Source organism: Brachyhypopomus gauderio, chromosome 4 (assembly GCF_052324685.1).
Source record: "Brachyhypopomus gauderio isolate BG-103 chromosome 4, BGAUD_0.2, whole genome shotgun sequence".
Classification (NCBI taxonomy): Eukaryota; Metazoa; Chordata; class Actinopteri; order Gymnotiformes; family Hypopomidae; genus Brachyhypopomus; species Brachyhypopomus gauderio.
This window is the reverse complement of record NC_135214.1, coordinates 2,672,603-2,695,636: the sequence shown is the minus strand read 5'-3', so window position 1 is coordinate 2,695,636 and position 23,034 is coordinate 2,672,603. Positions and strand designations below refer to the sequence as shown.

The following is a 23,034-nucleotide window of genomic DNA, read 5'->3' as shown; positions in this document are numbered from 1 at the left end:
TCTTTGGTGTAATTGATCACTGTCATGCAGATATCTAGTTCTACACATCTGTAATGGCAGATGTCACTTCTGTCAATAAGTTGGCAACTAGTCTGTCTTGCACTGATGGATGAATGACAACTTAATAAAACGTAATGAGAATAAAAAATAAATATTTGTATAATAAACATTGAAAACTGACTTTACAGGCAAAGGCTGACATCAGAAACCATGGAATAATTCTTGGCTCTGATTTAATATTTAAATCACATATAAGTAAGCTTCATTCTGTATCCTAATAATATAGGAATGTATCCGAGACCCCCTGTTCACTTACAAGATGCTGGAAAATTGATCCATTCGAGTGTTTTATTTTTGGACTAGTGTAATGCATTGTTAAAGTTTTCACAGGATTTCCTGTAACTACAATACATAAATTGCACCTTGTTTCTTTTGTTTTGAACTCTGTTAATTGTATATCACCAACATACATATTTGAATACTTGGATAAATGTAACCATGTTCAAAATCATGTCTTAAGATCACCCAATGCTAGCCCCTTTCACTTTCCATGTAACTTTCCTATTATTTTAGAAATTTACTTATTTTTTTATAAATTTGACTATTTTTGTGACTATTTTCTGTATGTTTTAATATAGTTTTACCGTTACATGAAATTGACTAGCTTTTATTTAAAACATTTACATTACATTTAAAGTATATATACTATATAAACAACTCATATTATTGTTGTTGTTGTTGTTGTTGTTGTTATTATTATGGGGCTATGTTATGTAAAGCTTCATAAAGGTTTTCATGACCTGTATTTACCTCACATCTGCTCCCAGATCAAAGCCAAGTGACCCATAAGAGAGTCCAATGAAGACAGAGTCCCAGTGCTGCTCAGGCAGCTGACTGGTATCAGTCATGCCAAAAATATATTACTGTTTACAATATCCTGTAGCGGGTTACTGTACTTCCTTCCATACACTGACCTACATACCAATGTACCTATAAGGCAGTTGTACATTTTACAGTCATTTTGTAAATTGCAGTCTACCACATATAACAGAGGACACTGTTAACATGGCACAACGGAGATCTAGACAATTAACCACTAGACAGTAGAGTACAAAGAACTGACTGTACTTTGTAAAGTCCGTGTAAAAAACTTTGTAAAAAAACCAGAGTAGGACTTACTAAAGCAGCGTGTGTGTATTTGTGCTGTCATTGTCTCTGGGTGATTAAATTGTATGATCTGTATTAAAGTAATTGATGCAAGCTCGACCCTGAAGGAGAATTTCTGCGTGCCTGTCCCTCGACACCAGTCTGACCAGTAAGGGTCCGCCAACTAACTGGTTAATTTGAATCTTCCTCACACTCTCCTGTGACATTGTGGCTTTGTGACATTTAAATAAATAAATAAAAATATAAAAATAAATATAAATAAAACTGAATGCAAAAGCCCATCAGACCCTCTCCCATAAACATGTATAGACATCAGACCCTCCCCCCATGAAGACACCTCCACTAGACATCGGACCCTCCCCCCATGAAGATGTCTCCACCAGATATCAGACCCTCCACCATGAAGACACCTCCACCAGATATCAGACCCTCCACCATGAAGATGTCTCCATTGTGTGAACCAGTGAGCCGGGGGACAGGATGAACCTCTTTATTGGCCCCATTGCCAGCCGGTCACATGTACGTCTGGTCACAAGCCCACCAATCATTTATCCACAGGGAAGGAAGAGTTGCCACGACGACAGTGGTTATCTGCATCCTCCACGGGTTTCCTGTGGAGGCGTGGCCTTCTTAAAGCAGGGGACTGAGAGAACACCAGCATAGCGGCCACGGACCGGAGAGCGCAAGCAGCTCACTGTGGTGTGGGTTTCTGAAGGCTCCTGGGGGCCTCCTGTCATGGGGGCGCTGAGGGGCCCTGCTGGAGCAGGCCCGGCCCGGCCATGGTGGATGGCTTTCCTCTTGGGCTTCCTGCTGTCACTGGTGGGATCGAGCTCTTCTCCCGCACCACAGCAGAACTCTAGCGTTTACGGGCGACGCTTCCTGGGTTTGGACAAATGCAATGCCTGTGTGGGCACCTCCATATGCAAGAAGCTCTTTAAAGAGGAAATAAGGTAAGACGCCGTTCACGTTCATGGAAGTGCTTTTGGTGTTTTACGGAGGTGAAATCTGGTCGTTTTCTACACTTAAATGAAGGACCATAGGTTAAACAATAGCAAGGAGCTTCAGGTCAAAAGATACAAGTTCTAGGACGATGCGTGTTGGATTTGGAGATCAGCTGCTCTTTTTAAATACAAGAGACACATCAGCTAAAGGATTGGGCCGGTTAGTAGATTCAGAATCATATGCTAGGCTATAATCTCTTATATTTAACATGAAATGACAAACTGAAAATGGTCCCTTCCCTTGCAGATGGGACTGTGGGAACCTTCGGTGGCTCTAATGGGAACTTGGCTCGTTTTGTTAATCAGGTTTGAGAGGTGGCTGTCTCCTCATCCACACTTGCCTCCAGCCAACAGGACGTCATATGAGGGGAACTACACGGACGACTCCGAGAGCTGGAGGCCCGTGGTGCTGTCGTGGTTGGCACCACCCCACCTACACGAGCTGGCCGACCGAGGAATCTGCAGCTCGGCGGGCAGGAAGTCCTGCAGTATCGAGGCCGTCCTCAGAGCCACACCACGCTTCCAGAGCTGGGCACGCTCCAACCTCCTCCAGCCCAGAATGGTGCAGGTGGGTCTCCACTACAGCCACGTCAGGCACGGTGGCTCCAGGCCTTGCCAGAACCTCTCTTCCTGGCTAGATGTTCACGAGGAGAGCATAACCATAGCCAGGTGTCCCCGTCTGGGTGTCTGCAGGGTCTGGCCGCCCCTATGCTCCGCTGCCCCTCCCAGAGGCTACTGGATCGCATCGTACGCCGCTACTTTGAGGTGGTGGACGTGGGCAGCACACAGATGAAGCACTTCTCCAGCAAGGACAAGCTCCGCCTTCTCTATACGCTGGCTGTCAATCAACATCCTCTTATACTGCAGGTAACTAAATTAGGTACGTCCATAACCAGCCACGTTATTCAGATTTTATTTCACGCCCCATGAGTGTCGAAGACTTGCTTGGGAATGAAAACGACTGTTAATGCCATTATACGAGCAGCTTCCGTCACCAGTCCAGTTACACGCCCCGTACCCTCGTGTCCCGCCACAGATGTTTCCGGGCACGGAGGGCTGGCCATTCCCGCGCTACCACGGTTCCTGTGGGAGGCTGGTGGTGTGGGCTGCCGCTAGGCCCCTGACGGACCTTTACGAGTCGTCACTCGCACGGCGGGCGGACGCAGCCTACCAGCTCCTCCACACCACCCAGAGCCTGGCCTCCAACAGCCTCCGCTTCAACCTCTACTACACCAGGGTCACCGACACCACTTTCGGCACCACGGAAGACGGCAGACTCTCCATCATGGATGCCAGCCAGATCGGGATCATAGACCTGCAGAATGGTGAGGCTCTTTAAGGGATCGTTTCACATAATTTCAAGACTGTTAAGATAAAACAGAGATCATAACTCAGTTCTTATAAAGTATGTTAAATTTTGGCCAAAGAATATATGGCATAGATCCGCACCCAGAATGGCTAGATGCTGGGGTCCATAGAACATTAGCTCAGTTAATGTTTCATATGTACAGTATCCAATTGTATAGTAAACTGCTTACATGACCTTTGGACATGTGCAATATGACAGTTCGGTGCTTATGGTCAATTTCTGATTATTCTCAATTAATCCTGCAATTAGGCTAAACACAACATGCTCTGAATAACAGGGTTCCACAGTGAAGACCCCCAGGTAAACCACACGGACGTCTTCTCCTGTCTGAGTGGCTCGTGCACCAGCCCGGCGCCCTGTGCCAGCGTCCGACCCACTCAGAGCTTCACGCTGCTCTGCAGACACGTCCTGCCCAAGCTCCTGTCCCCCAAAGACCTGCACCCAGAGGGCCTGTCCGCCCGGGCCATCGCCGAGCTGGCTGTGTGCGCAGACCCCCAGCACTCTGACCAGAGGATTCTCGTAGCTGTTCAAACACTGAAGGACACCCTCCAGCCTTTGAGACCATGCAACATCAATTATGGATACAGGTATCCAGAGTGTAGATACAGCGATAAGTTCTAGAGCACGAAAGAACGTTCTGATGAGTGAGCAGTGCTACCGATTAGTGGCACGTTAGGGTTGATCTGTGAGCCCAGAGGTCGTGGAGACCTTCTCTGGCCTTAGGGAAGTGCTAATGACATGTCAAATAGCATTACAGAGAACTCGCCTATCTATGCATCCTTCAACTCTGTGCTCTACTGTAAATGTTTACAGCAAAGAGCAACTAAGGTTCAAGATAAAGAAAAATGCCTCGTGTGATCATAAAGTGGGAAGACTATGCAGTCTCATTTAGCATCTAACTATAACTCAAACACCCATCAAACGATGAAGTCTTGGTGTTTTCTTTACAACGCTTTCTAAACAGGTTTATCCATGCATAGAAAACATAAAAAGAGAAATGTTGAAAAAGACATTGCTCCATAAAATTTAATGGCAGGTACTCTTGAAAAAAATAACAGCATTCCATCAACAAATATTTTCAAGCAATAAATATGCATTTATAAATAGTGTAAATTTACATCAAGATTAGAAACATAACAAAAAGATCACAAATTAAAGTTTTATTCCTTAGCTATGTGCAACCCTTTATCTTTGACTTGGCTGTTTTGTAATATTAAAAAAGGCCAAACATAACAGCTAAAAAATTTTTTACCTTCACATTATAATTCTTTTTCTTTAGTTCCATTTCCCAAAGATATTTACCTAAGACTGACCAGCTAGGCTAGTACCCATTTAGTGGAACAGATGATCACAGAAAAGAGGGCTTGAATGAACCCATCCAGGGCAGGACGGGCGGAGGAGGAAACTAACACAACAAAAACATTCAGTACAAAAGAAATGTATCAGTAGTTTGTGTGATTTTGCCAGTTGTGATATATACACGTTTTCCCCCCACTAATTTGCCCATGGCATGAAGTTTGTCTTTTGCTGTTTGCCCTTTGGGAGTTGCTGCAGAGGAGTCAGGCAGAACAGTCAGAGGTGGAGGGCCGCTCCAGGGGCCAGGGGCCGCTCCATGGGCCAGGGGCCGCTCCATGGGCCAGGGGCCGCTCCAGGGGCCAGGGGCCGCTCCAGGGGCCAAGGGCCGCTCCAGGGGCCTGCTCCAGGGGCCAGCCGGGGCCGCTCCAAACATGGCAGGCTTGCATAGACAAACTGCTCCGAACCAGCAGCCTTACAGGGTTTGCTACAGAAAACCAGCCGTGTAGAACTGGGTTACTTTTCCTGAATATCAGAAAGGGTCACGTCGCGTTCCAGGGGTTTTGTCCTCAGAACCAGTAATGTTAATGTCAAGATGCAGAGGAGGGCAGAGGTGAAGCCTGCCAAGATATCACACACACACACACACACACACACACACACACACACACACACACACACACACACACACACACACACACACACATTTACTTTAAAAGTAATAAAAGGCTGTAGCAAGTCAGCTGTAGCATCCGAGAGGGGAAAAGTTGACTCACTAATGTGAAGTGGTCGTAAACCTGCATGAGGTCTTCCATCTTAAACTGCTGTAGAACTACAAAGGCGTCCAGGTTGGGGCTGACACGCCTGGCACAGTCATGACACTGCACCACGTACGTCTGTCCAGAGCTGCTCTCACTGGTGACGAAGAGCAGGTTATAGACCTCCACCTGCACAGGGAACGCAGACGTGTACGCGCGCGCGCGCACACACACACACACACACACACACACACACACACACACACACACACACACACACACACACACACACACGGTCGGAGTGTGGGGTTAAAACCACTGAAAAAAGCTATCTATAGGAAAACTGAAGATGGCACTGGAATGTTTTAGTTGGTAGAGAGAATGTGACACGCAGGTCTGTGTCCTAAAACTTATGAGTCTACCTGACATTGTGCAAACTGCGGCGTCAGCTAAGAGGCAAACTGCTTGGCCTTGGAGGCATCTCCACTGTACATATTCAACCTTCACTTCTGCACGGATGTGACTGGGCAGACACACACGTACAGTTTGGTCGTGTTGTCCGACGACAAAACTCCAGATCAAGCAATTAATTAATCGTAAGCGTATGAAATACGTTTTCTGGAAAGACGTCATCCAGAAAAAACTGGGCGCAAAAGCAATTCAAGTAAAGCAGACGCTAAATGTTGGATTGAGCAGGTCTCAGGCTTGTGTTTAATTACAGAGTGGCTCGTGAGGTCTTGCCACCTTATGTCATTAGTTGGTTAGCAGTGCTGAGAAAGTGAGACGTCTGACAAACATATCTGAACGATCACTGATAGAAATCTTACGAACTACAGCTACAAACATGTCGTTCAGCTTGGCTTCCCAAAATGACTGCAGCTCCACAATATGTTTGTAGGTATGATGACAAAATTTTCAAACACCCCCAAGCTTAAAAAGAATCACATATCTAGACAGAGCTGAAATATACCTTTAAAATGATACCTGGATTTTGAAAATTGGTTGAGAATTGATAGTTATAATATTTATAATATAATGTATTACATTAAAATATAATACATTCATTTCAATAGAAGTCATGTGACTGAAATTCCTGATTATTCACAGATTTATGCTTGCAACGTCCTTATTTTATCAGATATTTGTATGAGAATTCAGTATGTTAATCTAATTTGAAGTGATGTTAACTATATTAACATTTAACAACAAGTTATATCAGAAAACAATGAGATATTAAACTCCACAACACTGGTATCAGTACCGATTTCAAGAAAACACTGTGGGAACGAGTTAAACCGAGACGCCGTTTTTAGCTTAAAGTTGCGCTACCGTGACGTTTGATACACAAATGTCAATCATGACTACTTATTTTCCGCGGTCTAGTAAAATACTTTCGCCTGCACGGATTTCGATTAAATTTGGTCAGTATTGAGATAAAAGCTGTATTTTTAGGTCCACATATATTTCGATGGTGTCTGGAGCGTTGATGAAGAAAACAGACAGCTTGAAAACAACAAAATATCCCGACCTGAAATCGCCTCAGAGTTGACTATTAGCAGTGCCTGATGACTGGCTGGGTTGTGCTTGACAAAGTCACAGTAGTATTCAGGAAAAAACACACATCTGCTAGGCGGTGAGGAGTGATGTTATATGACACCCTTACAAAAGTACAACGTAGTTTGGAACACATTACTGAGCCAGAATTTTTCGCATCGAACGTTGGTTCATCAGCATACCTAATGTTTGTATTCTCCATTATTCATTGACTGTATAACTTGACATTATTGTATTTCTCTGTATTTGACTGTTCATCCTTATTTCTAGTTTATTTTTTATCTTTAATAAATCCAAGTGCCCTTTAAGAGTTCTTGAAAGGTGCTTATGGGTGTGGGCGGGCCAGCCCGGGTGGAGGTGCGAGCCGGGCTGTACCTCACAGACGCTACAGTAGTGCGCTGGCTCGTCCCTGCTGCGGCCGTGCCACACCAGTTCCCGTCCGGCGTGGATCAGCGTCTCCCTCAGCACCTGAGAGTGCTTCAGCGTCCTCAACAGGCAGTACCTGTAACCGCAGAGAGGCCACGCTCACGGTGAAGAAGCCCCAGACTGGTGGGCACTCGCACATGCACGTTAGAACCCGGAGAGACCCCAGGCGCTCGGCTAGAGAGCAGCACGCCGGGCCAACGCTCACGACGTGCTCTCGGGGCGAGGGGGGGCACGTATGTATGTATTCTTGGCGAAGCGTTCGACTCACTTGATCATTTCAAAAAGCTTGTGGTCCGAAACTTTGATGTTTCTGGCCAGGTTCCAAGAGAGGTGAATCATGGGAACAATAGATTTGACACTCTGGAGTTTGTTCCACTCGTAGCGCTCCACAGCCAACTTAAACTGATGTGCTGGAATGAGGAAAGGGCGGAGGTGGTGGTGGAGGAGACAGACACGACTGTTCAGAGACCAGAAATGCATGAATCGATATGACTACATTTCGTCTCCTGATTTCACCATGACTGTACAATTAATCAGTAAATGGGGCTCTAGAACGTTTATTATCCAGCTCCCCAGAGCCCAAAGCGAGCGGACTGTTTCACGAGTTACCAGTCAGCGGCCCCACGTTCCAGGCTACGTTATTGCACCATCCGATGGCCTGGACCCAGTGCACTGTGCCTGTGTTGAGCCAGACCAGGTCGCCGGGCCGCTGGATGAAGCGATACACAGGCACGTCGGCCTCGTACAAGTCCTCCAGGTTCGGCCACCATGAGCCCATCAGGAAATTTATGTTATTCCTGTGTAACAGAGGAACAAGACAGGCACAGAGATCAGTGTGCAGGGATAAGCAACAGGGCTACGCGGTACAACGCACCGTGCTGGGGTGGCGATGGGTGATCAAGTGTGTGTGTCCCGCGTGTGTGTGTGTGTGTGTGAGACGGCTCTTTGCTCACTCACTTCTCACAGAAGTCGTTCATGACGCCCCAGTACGTCTCAGGAACAGCAAACCACTCGCAGTCTCCTGGGCCAATGTTAATGTTCACAGAACAGAAGTTGTTGTTTTCCTGGTGACCTAAACGGGCGACAGTCGGGGGTCACTGAGGTACATCCCAAATGAGAGACATCCTGTCGTCTGTGTTCAGTCTGGAGCGGCGTGGTGACACGGACCTGGAGTGCGGCTGCCTGGCACCTTCATGTAGAGCTGCACGGTGTTCATGCCCAGGATGGTGTGGCCCACGTGGCTGAGCAGGTTCCCCGCAGACACCACCCGAGCAAACGCGGGCAGTTTACTCAGCTCAGACAGCTGCAACTTCCACCTGCGTGGCAGAGGAGAGAAGCACTCAAACACTGCCCTGCGCGCTCCAGCGCCACTCAAACACCGCCCCGCGCGCTCCAGCGCCACTCAAACACTGCCCTGTGGGCTCCAGCGCCACTCAAACACCGCCCCGTGGGCTCCAGCGCCACTCAAACACTGCCACTCAAACACCGCCCCGCGGGCTCCAACGCCACTCAAACACTGCCACTCAAACACTGCCCCGCGCGCTCCAGCGCCACTCAAACACTGCCACTCAAACACCGCCCCGCGGGCTCCAGCGCCACTCAAACACCGCCACTCAAACACCGCCCCGCGGGCTCCAGCGCCACTCAAACACCGCCCCGTGGGCTCCAGCGCCACTCAAACACTGCCCCGTGGGCTCCAGCGCCACTCAAACACTGCCCCGTGGGCTCCAGCGCCACTCAAACACCGCCCCGTGGGCTCCAGCGCCACTCAAACACTGCCCCGTGGGCTCCAGCGCCACTCAAACACTGCCCCGTGGGCTCCAGCGCCACTCAAACACCGCCCCGTGGGCTCCAGCGCCACTCAAACACCGCCCCGTGGGCTCCAGCGCCACTCAAACACCGCCCCGTGGGCTCCAGCGCCACTCAAACACCGCCACTCAAACACTGCCCCGTGGGCTCCAGCGCCACTCAAACACCGCCACTCAAACACCACCCCGCGGGCTCCAGCGCCACTCAAACACTGCCACTCAAACACCGCCCCGCGGGCTCCAGCACCACTCAAACACCGCCCCGCGCGCTCCAGCGCCACTCAAACACTGCCCCGTGCACTCCAGTGCCACTCAAACACTGCCACTCAAACACTGCCCCGCGGGCTCCAGCGCCACTCAAACACTGCCACTCAAACACCGCCCCGCGGGCTCCAGCGCCACTCAAACACCCCCCCTGCGCGCTCCAGCGCCACTCAAACACCGCCCCGCGCGCTCCAGCGCCACTCAAACACTGCCCCGCGCGCTCCAGTGCCACTCAAACACTGCCACTCAAACACTGCCCCGCGGGCTCCAGCGCCACTCAAACACCGCCCCGCGGGCTCCAGCGCCACTCAAACACCCCCCCTGCGCGCTCCAGCGCCACTCAAACACCGCCCCGCGGGCTCCAGCGCCACTCAAACACCCCCCCTGCGCGCTCCAGCGCCACTCAAACACCGCCCCGCGCGCTCCAGCGCCACTCAAACACTGCCCCGCGCGCTCCAGTGCCACTCAAACACTGCCACTCAAACACTGCCCCGCGGGCTCCAGCGCCACTCAAACACCGCCCCGCGCGCTCCAGCGCCACTCAAACACCGCCCCGCGGGCTCCAGCGCCACTCAAACACCACCCCGCGGGCTCCAGCGCCACTCAAACACCACCCCGCGCGCTCCAGTGCCACTCAAACACCGCAAATCAAACACCACCAATACACACACACCACCCCAGACAGACGGCTCAGACTACCCCACATCACACACCCCTCTCTCTCCACTCCAACACCCCATACCCCACTCCACCTACCACACCGCACACCCCACCAAACACCCCGTACCACTCACAAAAATGGCAACAGGCAGGCAAGGCGTAGGATATTAGCAGTAATTAAAACCTCTCTGTGACGGGACAGTAATAAGAGAAACGGCCATCAGACACTTACTTCCCCTCGTCAGACAAGTCGATGTTGGTCCCGAACTTGATGTGCTTGAAGGGGCCCCGCCTCCTCCGTACCAGACTAAAGGAAGAGATTTGTTTACAGATGGGCGGTTTGTTTACAGATGGTAGCCACGCCCCCCGGGGCGCTCGCCAACGTGCTGCACTTACGTGTCGGCAGGAGAGAGTTCTGGACACGCCTCCTTCTGGCCTTTCTTTTCATTCTCCTCCTGCAAGGAAGAAACAAGAGGAAGTCGTTAGTGACCCAAACAAAGAGTGGCGGACCGTTCATCAACGTCCACATCCTGGTGCCTCGTCCTCGTTTTCCACAAAGGACAGAGAGAACTTAAGAGAACTTGTCTGACAAGCCCACGTCCAGCTGGGTGACGAGTCCCATATCGCTAGCATGCATAAGATGCATTTTGGCTTGCTAGATAGTCCCAAACCCTGAGGTGAACATAAAAACAGGACTGAGGACGTGGGGGAATATGATTCTTACAGATATAATTAATTTAAAGAAATACAAATAAACACATATCTGAGGTCACGGAATAAATGAAAGCCAGTTGCGGTAAACCTCGCACTTATCAGAAGGTCTAGTCTACTTTCTTGAAGATGTGTTTCGGTTACGGACATGACAATTTAAGGAGGCAGATGTCCAATCCACATGTGGGAATCTAGTTCATACAGATTTCCTCCCAAATTCTGGCCACTTCACATCTAGTGTTTTCTCGTTCTCTCTACAGGACACGCGGTGCGCTGGGAGCGCAAAGCAGATTTATGGCAAATTTACACACACATGCTGAGAAGTAGTGTGACTAATGGCTGCATGTAGAGTGTGTACACACACACACACACACACACACACCAAGTTGGAGCGTAAGATCTAAAGGAACTTGTGGACGCAGAAACATCCAAACAGACGTCCTTAGTGTCTGCAGGAGGCGAACACACGCGATGTAGCGGAGACGGTTACACACCCTGTTTTGAGTAGCTTATAGGCTTTACTCTCTGACATCACAAACAAACAAACATATTCAAAGCGAGGCTGAAGAACAAAGACACTACGCCCCTGAGGGCCTAAATAAAGTCTGTGTTATAATGCCCACAACAGCTTCAACACACAACATCTCTTCCTGCGTCTTCTCCGCACGCTACCACACGGTGCTGGGCTGGGGGGCAGATACAGGCAGGATCTCAGCGCTGATGAGCAGATGTTTAGGAACACTACAGCTTCACCACACATACGTCCAGACGGAGACCCAGCACAGCAGCAGAACTCAAGGATCCAGATGTCGGTAAAAACCCTTAATATCTGCAGATATTGGGCTACAGAAGTGTTTTGATACCAACAAGTGGAAAAATATTACAGCATATAAGGGAGTGATTAGCCTCTTAGCTGCTGGTGACGTGTTCAGAAGCTTCTGCCATACTTAATCGCTCCAGCCAGATCTCTTCAGCGTTTTCTCCAGACTACAGCAAGCAGCAACAAAAGAGCTCGACTTAGAGAGCAAGAGATCCCAAAATATTGTTTGATAAACTGCGTTTGTGCCTCCGGTGGCCATGCAGAAATCCTAAACACAGAACCTCAGCAGAGCGATGGGGCGTGGGTGGGGCGGACGGGCGGCGCCGGTGGACTGACCCGCAGTGACTCCTGGAAGGATGAGGCCTGGTACTGCGCGTACTTGGAGATGGAGGTGACGGACCGGCCGCTCTCGCAACGCCACGTCTTCCGCCCGCCCGCGGCGTCCCAGTTCTCGTCGGCGGGCTGGGCCAGCTGCGTGCGCACCTCCACCGGGTGCTCGGGGTTGGCCTCCACCAGCGTCTTGGTGGAGAACAGGCCCAGGTCTGCAGGGGAGGACAGGGGAGGTGGGGAGGGGAGAGCGGGAGAGAAGAGACAGCTGATGATTGGCTGAGTGTTCAAACGCTTCACCGGCCTTGGGGAACAAAACAAACGCCAGAAACATTATTTTGTCAAAACCAGCACGCCGTCTCGAGCTGACAGACTGGAATAATGAAGTCACGGGGGAAGTGTGACAGGCAGACAGCACGCGGTTACGCGGTAAACCCTCGACGAGACAGCACATCCCGCAAAACATCCCCACAACCAATTACCAGCTGAATAAAATGTCACCGCAACAGACAGAACTGACAACAGGTTCTCGTTGCAATGTTATGGACACTAATAACACAATGTCCAAGTGAGCGAAGGTTTTTTCTGTACATCGTATGTTCAGGCAAGCTATAGCAATACAAACACCATGACAATTTGGCAAAAAAATTCACCAACATATGAAATATACTAATGATCTGCACACACAACATCCATCAGTCGAGGCAGTAACAATTCTAGGAGTGTTATAAGGGTATATCACCAGCCTCAAGACTAAACTAATACTTAATCTGTGTCTCCTAATGATCTTGACCAGTTTGACTATTTGAAAACGTTCCAGTGTGGTGTTGAAAACCACGCCAGTCTGAAGGGTGGATGCAGGAGGAGACCTGCTCCTGCTGATGGAGCTAAAGTGGGGAGGTGGGGATGGGGCGTGATGCTCCTGCTGATGGAGCTAAAGTGGGGAGGTGGGGATGGGGCGTGATGCTCCTGCTGATGGAGCTAAAGTGGGGAGGTGGGGATGGGGCGTGATGCTCCTGCTGATGGAGCTAAAGTGGGGAGGTGGGGATGGGGCATGATGCTCCTGCTGATGGAGCTAAAGTGGGGAGGTGGGGATGAGGCGTGATGCTCCTGCTGATGGAGCTAAAGTGGGGAGGTGGGGATAGGGCGTGATGCTCCTGCTGATGGAGCTAAAGTGGGGAGGTGGGGATGGGGCGTGATGCTCCTGCAATGCCTCGTGCAGCATGCAGGTGGTGCTGTTGTCACACATGCCAACTAGTAACACAGGGCACAAAGTTCAGCCTGGCAAACTGCACCAACACAGCGGTCAGAGCCTCCAAACATCTCCTAACATCTCCTCCAACAGCAGACCTCATCCTGCTTGACTCAACATTTTAGTACAGGGAGCTCAAATGGCAATCGTGTGTCACACGGTCTTGACATGCATGCGGGCGCGCAAGTGTGCACACACGGCAGACACACACCAGGAACATGAACACACACACACGCGCACATTCTCCAGAACACACACACACACACACACACACACTAACACTCTCGCCCCCCTAACATGCACATGTACCGCAAGGCGCGCGCGCACACACACACACACCCACCAGGTACACGTATTCACTCCCCCAGTATTCACTCCCACCAATACACACACACTCCCCCAGCCCTGCACACACACACACACACACACACACCTACCCAGTTTGAGAGCTCCAGCAAGGCCTCTGATGACCGTGACGGGGTTGGCTGGTGTTGTGCAGAACTGCTGTAGCGGAGGAAAGAAGGCGTCCCTCTTGCTCTCCAACTGTGGGCCGTTTCACAACAGACAAGGGCGGTTTGAGAGGGCGGACGCAAACAGAGAAAGAGCACAGGCACCCATTAAAGACGCGCGCACGCACAATTAAAGACGCGCGCACACACACAATTAAAGACGCGCACACACACACAATTAAAGACGCGCACACACACACAATTAAAGACGCGCACACACACACAATTAAAGACGCGCACACACACACAATTAAAGACGCGCACACACACACAATTAAAGACGCACACACACACACAATTAAAGACGCACACACACACACACACAATTAAAGACGCACACACACACACACACAATTAAAGACGCACACACACACACACAATTAAAGACGCACACACACACACACACAATTAAAGACGCACACACACACACACACAATTAAAGACGCACACACACACACACACAATTAAAGACGCACACACACACACAATTAAAGACGCACACACACACACAATTAAAGACGCACACACACACACAATTAAAGACGCACACACACACACAATTAAAGACGCACACACACACACAATTAAAGACGCACACACACACACAATTAAAGACGCACACACACACACAATTAAAGACGCACACACACACACAATTAAAGACGCACACACACACACAATTAAAGACGCACACACACACACAATTAAAGACGCACACACACACACAATTAAAGACGCACACACACACAATTAAAGACGCACACACTCCGAACCCTTTGTACTCCAACCGGAACGCAGCATGGCAAATATTTAAAAAGAAAAGCAATGGAAGCTCTCCACTCCGCACGGCAGCACTGAGGGTCGACCTCAGATTCAACCGTGTACGGATCCATCGCCTCGAGCTCCGTCGCAAACACAGGACTGCAGTTCAGGGATGGGACCACAAGGCTGCCGGCCAACCAGGTGGGGTTTGTCACACGTTTGCAGGTGTCGACGCTAAAAGCTTTCTCAGACCTTAGCCAGCAAATACGCCAGCGGCACCTTAGAAACGTAACCGCTCAGGAAGATAACTTGGCAATGAGTCTCCTAAGTGACGCAAGCTAACAGAATCTACTCACGTAAATGCTGGGGGTGGGGGGGTTGAGTTTGTCCTTTGGTAGTGGGGGCAGGGGTTGAAGGGGGACCCTCGGAGGGGGACACTTTTCCAATAAGATGCTGTTGGTGCATACACCATTCTTCCCAAGGTTTCTGCACAGGAGAAAGAGGCATGGTCAAAACCAGTGTTGGAATTCTCAGTTTCTAACCGCAGCAGAAAAGGACGGTGAAGCGTTCAGCCGAGACAAAGCCGTCCTCTTTCAGTGGCCACAGATCCTAGCTTGACTTGCCACTGAAAATGGGAGTTGAACAGCAGTAGCCTAGCGTCAGCTAGCACAATGACACCGGACCACCGGAGTGACACCGTGACCCCGAAACCCCACCCAGCCCCGCAACGGGGCAAAGCACTACACTCGAGGGAGCTCAAATCAAGCCAGAACAAAGCAATCAAACCCTCATTAACTGCACTGTTAGTTTAATGTCAGTTTAATGTCAGGAGGTTTGAGGTAGCAAAAAGATTAACGGCCTCTTCTGACTCAGCACTCTGAAGTGTTGAGAGTGAGAAGAAACGTCACACACTCAAATTTAGACTCACAATCTATCTGAAGGTAAACAATGCAAATAAATAACGAGTTAAGTCCGAGCAGCAAATCAAATGCAGCCGTTAGTATAGGCACACACTAAGCACAGAGTTCTCTTTCCCAGACACCAATTATTTATAAATGTGGGTAAAACTTGACTAATCTTGATTAGTTATTATCACATGCTAATAATGCTCCTTCATTTAAGCCTTTCTAAGGCAGAAGGTGACCATCAGATGACCATCAGAAAACAAACCAGGTCCTGCCGGTCTGTGGCGTACCTGCAGGCCCGGAGCACCTCGCTGGAGCTGGGGTAGATGGAGACCGAGGACCACACCGCTAGCGGAGGGGCAGGTGGCTTACGGCAGACCGGTGGAGACTCCACCTTCAGGGGGCTCTGCGAGTCCTCTAGGCCGTTGCCGTTGAGCTTGGGCCCGTTGGGGAAGACGCCGTCCTGGGACGTGTGCTGCTCGTTGGGGTCGGGCGAGGGTGTGGGCGTCCCCGAGCAGGGCGAGGACCCCGCTGAGCCGTCCCGCGTCCCGCCGCCCGCACGCCTGTTTTCAGAGGCCCCCGGCGTCCTGCTCTGGGCCCGGCCCGTCATGGAGGCAGAGAGCGAGGGATTGTCTGGAGCCGGGGAGCCCGGCGAGGCCTGGAGCGCCACGGCAGCTTCTGCTGGGTCCTGGCAGACGTGATTAGGTCGTCCCGCAGTGGCAGCGCTACCGGGCGTCCCCGCCGGATGCCCGTTTTGGGAAGGCTTGGTCTCTTTGGTCAGGGTGGCACCTTGATGCCCACCTGAGGTAGCCAGGTGCGGGGGGGGAAGTGAGGGAAGGTGAATGGGAGGGGCGTCGTGCGCCCGTAAAGTGGGCCGGCCCAGCTGATTGAACACGAAGGTCTGGGTGGGAGGGCAAGTGCCGGGGGAGGAGGAAGGTGGTTGGCTGTTGGAACCTGTCAATCGTGACTCTGGAGTTTTGAGCCCCTGGTGACACACAAACATTTGATCGTGTCACATCCATGTGTTGTCGCTAATGCCAAGAAATGAAATCTAAAGAGTGTTTTAGATCAGACCTCCACCCTCACCTGAGTGGAGTTCGCTTGGCTTCTCCACGGCAGGCTGTTCCCACTGGTGCAGCTGCTGCTGATGGAGGTTGTGTAGTTATGAGGTAGTGCATTTTGCAGCAGGTAAGGCACATTTGCTTTGCTCCCCTGTCCTGGAACGTGATTACTGCCCACAGAGTGCTGCTCCGTGTGGCCCGGGGCCCTGGCAGGGCTGCAGACGGAGGGGCCCGCAGGGACGGGGCCGTTGGCCGAAGGCTGCAGGGCGCGGAGCGGGCGAGACGGGTCGAGCGGGCTCAGCTGGAGCAGCGGGACGTCGGTGACGGCGCCGTTGGACAAGGCGGGCCGCGGGTCGAAAGCGGCGTTCGGCCCGATCTGTCGGAGAGAGACGAGTCAAAACCTCGAACGTTTCACTCACAGCGGCGCGTGTCCCGCGTGCGCAGACGGGCGCGGTCATGTCCCGCGTGCGCAGACGGGCGCGGTCGTGTACCCGCGTGCGCAGACGGGCGCGGTCATGTCCCGCGTGCGCAGACGGGCGCGGTCGTGTACCCGCGTGCGCAGACGGGCGCGGTCGTGTACCCGCGTGCGCAGACGGGCGCGGTCGTGTACCCGTATGCCCAGACGGGCGCGGTCGTGTACCCGTATGCCCAGACGGGCGCGGTCGTGTACCCGTGTGCGCAGACGGGCGCGGTCGTGTACCCGTATGCCCAGACGGGCGCGGTCGTGTACCCGTATGCCCAGACGGGCGCGGTCGTGTACCCGTATGCCCAGACGGGCGCGGTCGTGTACCCGTGTGCGCAGACGGGCATGGTCGTGTACCCGTATGCCCAGACGGGCGCGGTCGTGTACCCGTGTGCGCAGACGGGCATGGTCGTGTACCCATATGCCCAGACGGGCATGGTCGTGTACCCATATGCCCAGACGGGCATGGTCGTGTACCCATATGCCCAGACGGGCATGGTCGTGCGGTACCTGCTGGTGCTGCTGGGGAAGCAGCAGCTGCTTTTCCAGTTGCTCCAACATCTGCAGCTGAACGGGCTTCAGGTTCGGCCTGTTGGCCCGCAACTGTTCCAAGAGCTGCCGGGGGGGGGAGAGGTTCACAAACTCGTCAACCGCGTCGCGGACGCCGGACGTCAAGTTTACCCACTCTAAATCATCCACGCACACGGTGCCAGAAAGAAGCAGAAAGATCAAACAACTCCAACCTGCAGCTTCTGAGGGGTTAAGAACCGGCCAGGGACCGGCTGATGGATCGGGTGGTTTGGCCAAGAATCTGGACAGTTCTACAGAAGGAAAGAAACACTGTACATTAGGCACTTTCCATCGTGCTCGTGGATAAGAAGGCTATTGAAGGGGGGGGGGGGGGGCACCATCGCACCTTGGATGGGCTAGTGGTTCTCTTCCTCTTGGCTGGACTGGCGTGCTCTGCCCCCTGGCCGGCGGGGAGCGTTTGTGGAGGTGCGGGCTGGCTCTCACCGCGCTGATGCTCACCGCACGCTTGCTACAGGGAGCAGATTACAGAAGAGCAGCTGGGGGAAGTGTGGCCAATCAGAGAGCTGCATCTCTAGGCCACGACCTCCCACACTCCACAGGGTCAGAAAACATTGGGTTATGAACCAGCGGACGACGCTACTTCACATGCATTTTACAGACAACCCCGTTTATAAGTAAATGCCAAGATCTTACAGATCACCAAATTGTAAGAATCAGTACATTCTTCTGTGGCAACATAAACAGCAGAAATGAAATAAGCCTCAGTCAACAACGTTTGACATTGAAGCATCTAAAACAGAAACTATCAATATCAAACAGCTCCCAAGAAGAAGAAGAAGAAAAAACATTGATGAGAAAAGTGGATTGAGGGAGGGGAACGTTTATGATCGCCTTTAGACCAACAGTCACTCCACCATATGCACGACACATGCAGAAATGCCATTACCACCGACACACAGCTGATGCCGGTTTGCACGTGGCCAATCGGTTATGCTTTACATGAACAGCAAGGCCGTAGAAATGAATGAGTGATCTGTTATGCAGATGAGGTCTATGGTCAAATGACACTAGTTTATAAAATGCGTTTTGTGATTGTTGGAGCAGGCAGCGTCAAAAACGCTTGGGATGAAACGCTGATACGTGTCCACATGGTTCCATGTGAATAAAGCGTAATTATAAACGTTACTGTTTCGGGGGGGTGATCACCGATCTGACAACTTGGCTGATGCAAGTACCATCTAAAATAAAATAAGAGCTAGAGAAATCCCGCTAACGGGGTTGGGGTAGGAGGTAGGGAGGTGGGGTAGGAGGTAGGGAGGTGGGGTAGGGGGTAGGGAGGTGGGGTAGGGGGTAGGGAGGTGGGGTAGGGGGTAGGGAGGTGGAGTAGGGGGTAGGGAGGTGGAGTAGGGGGTAGGGAGGTGGGGTAGGGGGTAGGGAGGTGGGGTGTGGGGTAGGGAGGTGGGGTAGGAGGTAGGGAGGTGGGGTAGGGGGGACAGGCTTGTCCAGCGGTGCCGGTCTCACCTGCGGGGCTGCGTTCAGCACTGCCTGTCTGGACGTGAGCTCTGCTGGGATCGGGAGGCTCCATGCCTCCTCAATACTAGGAAGCATTTTACTTTTACTCAGTAGACTACCGTGTTGTAGATTACACAACTGAGCCTAGAAAAGATTGCGTAAAAAATCAAGACGGGACTTAAGAAAAGTTGGTTATCTACGCGGAAACTTGTATATGGCACATTATTTTAGCATTGCAGTGTAACTGCAACAAGATTCGTTATTCAAATTCAAATAGTTCAGGTAATGCGATGGAAGTGTGTACTGTGCAGATGGAAATGACGATCCAAAATGCGCAAATACAATCCATGGCAACAGGTCAATTACAACACAAACAAAACAAAATGCACAAATACACAAAAACAATGTGCAAATTTAGCGAGTGTGACAAAGTGCAAACCATGATCAGCACAACAAACATGTTCCATGGAAAATGGAAAAAATCAAAGCAGACCAGAACGGAACGGCTGGCATGTTTCAGGCTGGACGCTACCTGCAGGTACTTGATGCGGGCGGTGAGGGCGGAGGTGTTGGGGCAGGACCTGCTGCAGGAGGCGTTGATGTAGCACTTGATGGCGTCCTGCGGCTGGTTGCAGGACTCGTAGAGCGTGCCCAGGTCCATCCAGGCGGCCGCGTGACTGTGGTCCAGCTGCACGGCGCAGATGTAGGCCTGGAGGGCGTCCATGGGCTGGCTCTGCTGCTGATACAGCACCCTGCACACCCAAAGTGCACGTTGTGTTGAGTGTTGTGTTGGGTGGTCATCCCAACATGGGGGCCGTCACAGGTTAGAGTTTCACTATACGATTATTGTGGCCAAAACAATTCAATTCATGACAATCGCGATATCTTTGCACAAAAACGTGTACAAGACGCTGGCCCTTTAAGAGAAGGCTGGCCAGTTGATCCCGCTGGTGTTTGGTGTCTGAGCAGCAGTTCATGAGGACACCACGGGTGCGGTCGTCATGAACACACCACGAGTGCGGGCGTCATGAAGGCACTACGGGTGTGGGTGTCATGAACGCCCCACGGCCGCTGCGACCTTACAGACCTGCGTGGTGCCCACATGCCCTTAAGCAAGTAACAGTAGTTCCAATTATAACAGTGGAATACTAATCCTAAAATGTGTGTGTGTTTGTCTTTTTGGGCAAATGAATGACACAATGAGTGTAGAGATGGAGTCTGTAACCCCAGCTGAACCACAGAGTGAAAAGGTACCCAGATGACCAGATAAACCATGGCCAAGATGGTCCTAGTTATACTACATTATCAACCGTCTGTTGGCATGACACTTAAAAAATGAATTGATATCATGGTTATAAGCACCTGTATAACGCTACACCTATATCACAACCAGTACGGAACCTTTATTCAGACATGAAGGAATCCTTGAAAGACGCACAACATGTAAAAACATCTCAAAAGGTGGTTTTTAAACTCACTTTCGTCTTCAATGTTAAAAATCTATTTTCTGACCAGAAATGCCCATTTGAAGAATAATATTTTTTACAATAAGGTGAAAAGCAAATCACATTCCATGTTGCTCATGGACTTTCCTTCTGTCTTGTGTTTCTAGTCTCTCTCTGGTCTCTCTCAGTCTGTCTGAAGTTGTTGGGAGTTCATTAATTCAGTAACAGAACAACCACGCTCATCTTTTAACGGCAGGTCTGCCTCAAGTCCGTTTTTCACAGCTCCAAATTGGCTCAAATGCAAAATGAAATAAGCTCACAGTTCAAGACCAAGGATAACATTTCTGCAGAAAATAGGTCTCCAGTGACATAGAGAAACAGTTGGCCATCATTAGCAAGACAAGTTCAACCTTAAGTCCACAGCCACAGGAAATGCACAGGAAAAGGTTGAACTCTAGCCTGTGCCAACATGTGGGGGAACAGGTAGGAACCAACATATGTGTGTGTGTGTGTGTGTGTGTGTGTGTGTGTGTGTGTGTATATATATATATATATATATATATATATATATATATATATATATATATATATATATATATATATATATATAAACAATTTTTCAAATAAATCTTTCTGCAAATTATATTAACAAAAATTTGATTCACAGATTTAAAGCTTTTAATTGCTCGGTTGACTTTACATGCTTCATGTGAATAGCTTAATCAGAATTATTGTACATACAAAACTAGCAGGGGCACAGGTCACATCGCGTGAGTTTCCTCTCGCATTCTCATTTCCTGTTGCTCACGTTCCCTTCTGTGACGTTTTACACAGGTACACACAGTACCTGTGACCACAATCACCACCAAGAACATCAACCATGTCTGAAAGCATCGCAACAGCTCACCGAGCGGGAAAATCGTGCTGAACCATTCGACTTCGTCTGCAAAATCATGTGTGCACCCGGCACGACGAGCAGACAATCTTCTACCCAAGCAGCGCAGCCAATCACAGCCTTTAACGTTCAGGCATACAATGTTTTAAACCCTCTCTTAAATCAACACTTTCGTTTGAAGTGTCTGAGGAGGTTCGCAGGCCTCGCCACCCTCTCGCCCAAGTGTGATCTCAGGAGCCTCTTTACTGCACCGAGAGGAGGAGGATCTAACTACAGCGCTTAGAGCGGCTGGCACAAACAGTGACGTCTCATCAACACCAGCACTTCTGTACCCGACATGCTGCCCCGGGGGGCTGAAACACAACCGAGTGGCTTCCAGCTCGCGTTGTTCATGACTACGAACTTGTGGGTGCGCGGACGTAAAAACAGCCGTGGTGCTCACCCTATTGAACACCACGTATCCGCACTGGCCTCCGACTTGTCGATCGACTGCCGATAAGACATGAACGCATCCTGGACCTTCCCAACGCTGGAGAAACACCTGCACCAAAGGAGGGAGAAGATGACCAGCACAGAGAACCAAATCATGACACAGTCTGAAAATAAATGGCATCTGAAGACAAAGACGCCATCCAGAGTCGTCTCCATCTGGGTCAATCTCTCTTTTGTAAGTTGGACATACAGACTGAGCAGTGGACACTTGGGAGTCATTGGACACACGTGTTGACTGCACTGTTTTTGATTTGTTTTTAATAAACAATTGCAAATTGCCAAATTCTTTGAAGCTAGCATGCTAGCCACATACTTTGTGGCAGCCATAGTGGTAACTAATAAGCCATTAGATAGTACATTAAAGTATATTTATTGTAACAATGTTTTTAAAAACCTTCAAAAATGTTATGCATCTATTTAATCAGTATCTCAGTAGTAATATGGAAGATCTAAAGATCCACCATTAGATATTTTTTGCATGTCAAACCAAGATATACAAAATCACATAACACTGACATTCATCAAAATAAAGCCGACCTACAAAACCATCTAATGCCTTGAAATAAATGGTCAGCTTTAGATGAAAATAAGAACAGTAATTTAAATTTGAATAACAAATACCTTCCCAGGAAGTACCAAGATTGCCCAGAGTTGGGGTCTGCTTCCAGAGACTTCTGAAGACACTGAATAGCATAGCTGTCATTGCTGGATTTGTCTCCTAGCTGTTCTACTGTGTGATGCATCCAGCCTGTGGTGGAAACAGAAACACTGGAATCAGTTCAGCTCATGCGATGGTCTGCGACAACATGGTCTACCAGAAGAAACCAGCACTCGGCCACCGCATCACAGATCGCAGATAGAGGAGTGGGCGGGTGCCCCAAAGACCACTACCATCTTCACAAGATCCTACACAGGGGCACGCTGCCCACATAATCCCTCCCCTGTGTCCAGGCTCAGCCAATCAAATGTTCTTAAGGGAGGTGAAGCCTCCTATCCCAGTTGAGCTTTTAACAAGCATTTGTGCCCAGAGCCATCACCATGGAAACCAC

The 23,034-nt window shown here is 50.3% G+C and overlaps 2 protein-coding genes across 4 annotated transcripts; one reads left to right on the top strand and one right to left on the bottom strand.

The window, feature by feature from the left end:
• Positions 1–1,452: 1,452 nt before the first annotated feature.
• dipk2b (divergent protein kinase domain 2B) lies at positions 1,453–4,897 on the top strand. 2 transcript variants are annotated; one of them, XM_077001474.1, is made up of 5 exons: positions 1,453–2,117; positions 2,475–2,736; positions 2,862–3,035; positions 3,205–3,493; positions 3,815–4,897. In XM_077001474.1, exons 1-5 carry the CDS (start codon positions 1,903–1,905, stop codon positions 4,156–4,158), a joined length of 1,284 nt encoding a protein of 427 aa, XP_076857589.1. In that variant the 5' UTR covers positions 1,453–1,902; the 3' UTR covers positions 4,159–4,897. The 2 variants fall into 2 exon arrangements, with proteins under 2 accessions (XP_076857589.1, XP_076857590.1); XM_077001475.1 differs by having other exon boundaries at positions 1,979–2,117; positions 2,416–2,736.
• Positions 4,548–22,769, bottom strand: LOC143511831 (lysine-specific demethylase 6A-like). Of its 2 annotated transcripts, XM_077001472.1 has the most exons (21): positions 22,607–22,769; positions 21,936–22,034; positions 19,686–19,905; positions 19,163–19,297; positions 18,027–18,149; positions 17,854–17,931; positions 17,621–17,725; positions 16,673–17,023; positions 15,877–16,571; positions 15,038–15,167; positions 13,848–13,953; positions 12,168–12,373; positions 10,697–10,755; positions 10,533–10,607; positions 8,736–8,884; positions 8,526–8,640; positions 8,178–8,365; positions 7,837–7,978; positions 7,518–7,644; positions 5,607–5,777; positions 4,548–5,450 (listed from the first exon to the last, which is right to left on the bottom strand). In XM_077001472.1, exons 1-21 carry the CDS (start codon positions 22,726–22,728, stop codon positions 5,421–5,423), a joined length of 3,426 nt encoding a protein of 1,141 aa, XP_076857587.1. In that variant the 5' UTR covers positions 22,729–22,769; the 3' UTR covers positions 4,548–5,420. The 2 variants fall into 2 exon arrangements, with proteins under 2 accessions (XP_076857587.1, XP_076857588.1); XM_077001473.1 differs by lacking the exon at positions 19,163–19,297 and having other exon boundaries at positions 22,607–22,768.
• Between the last annotated feature and the right edge of the window lie 265 nt (positions 22,770–23,034).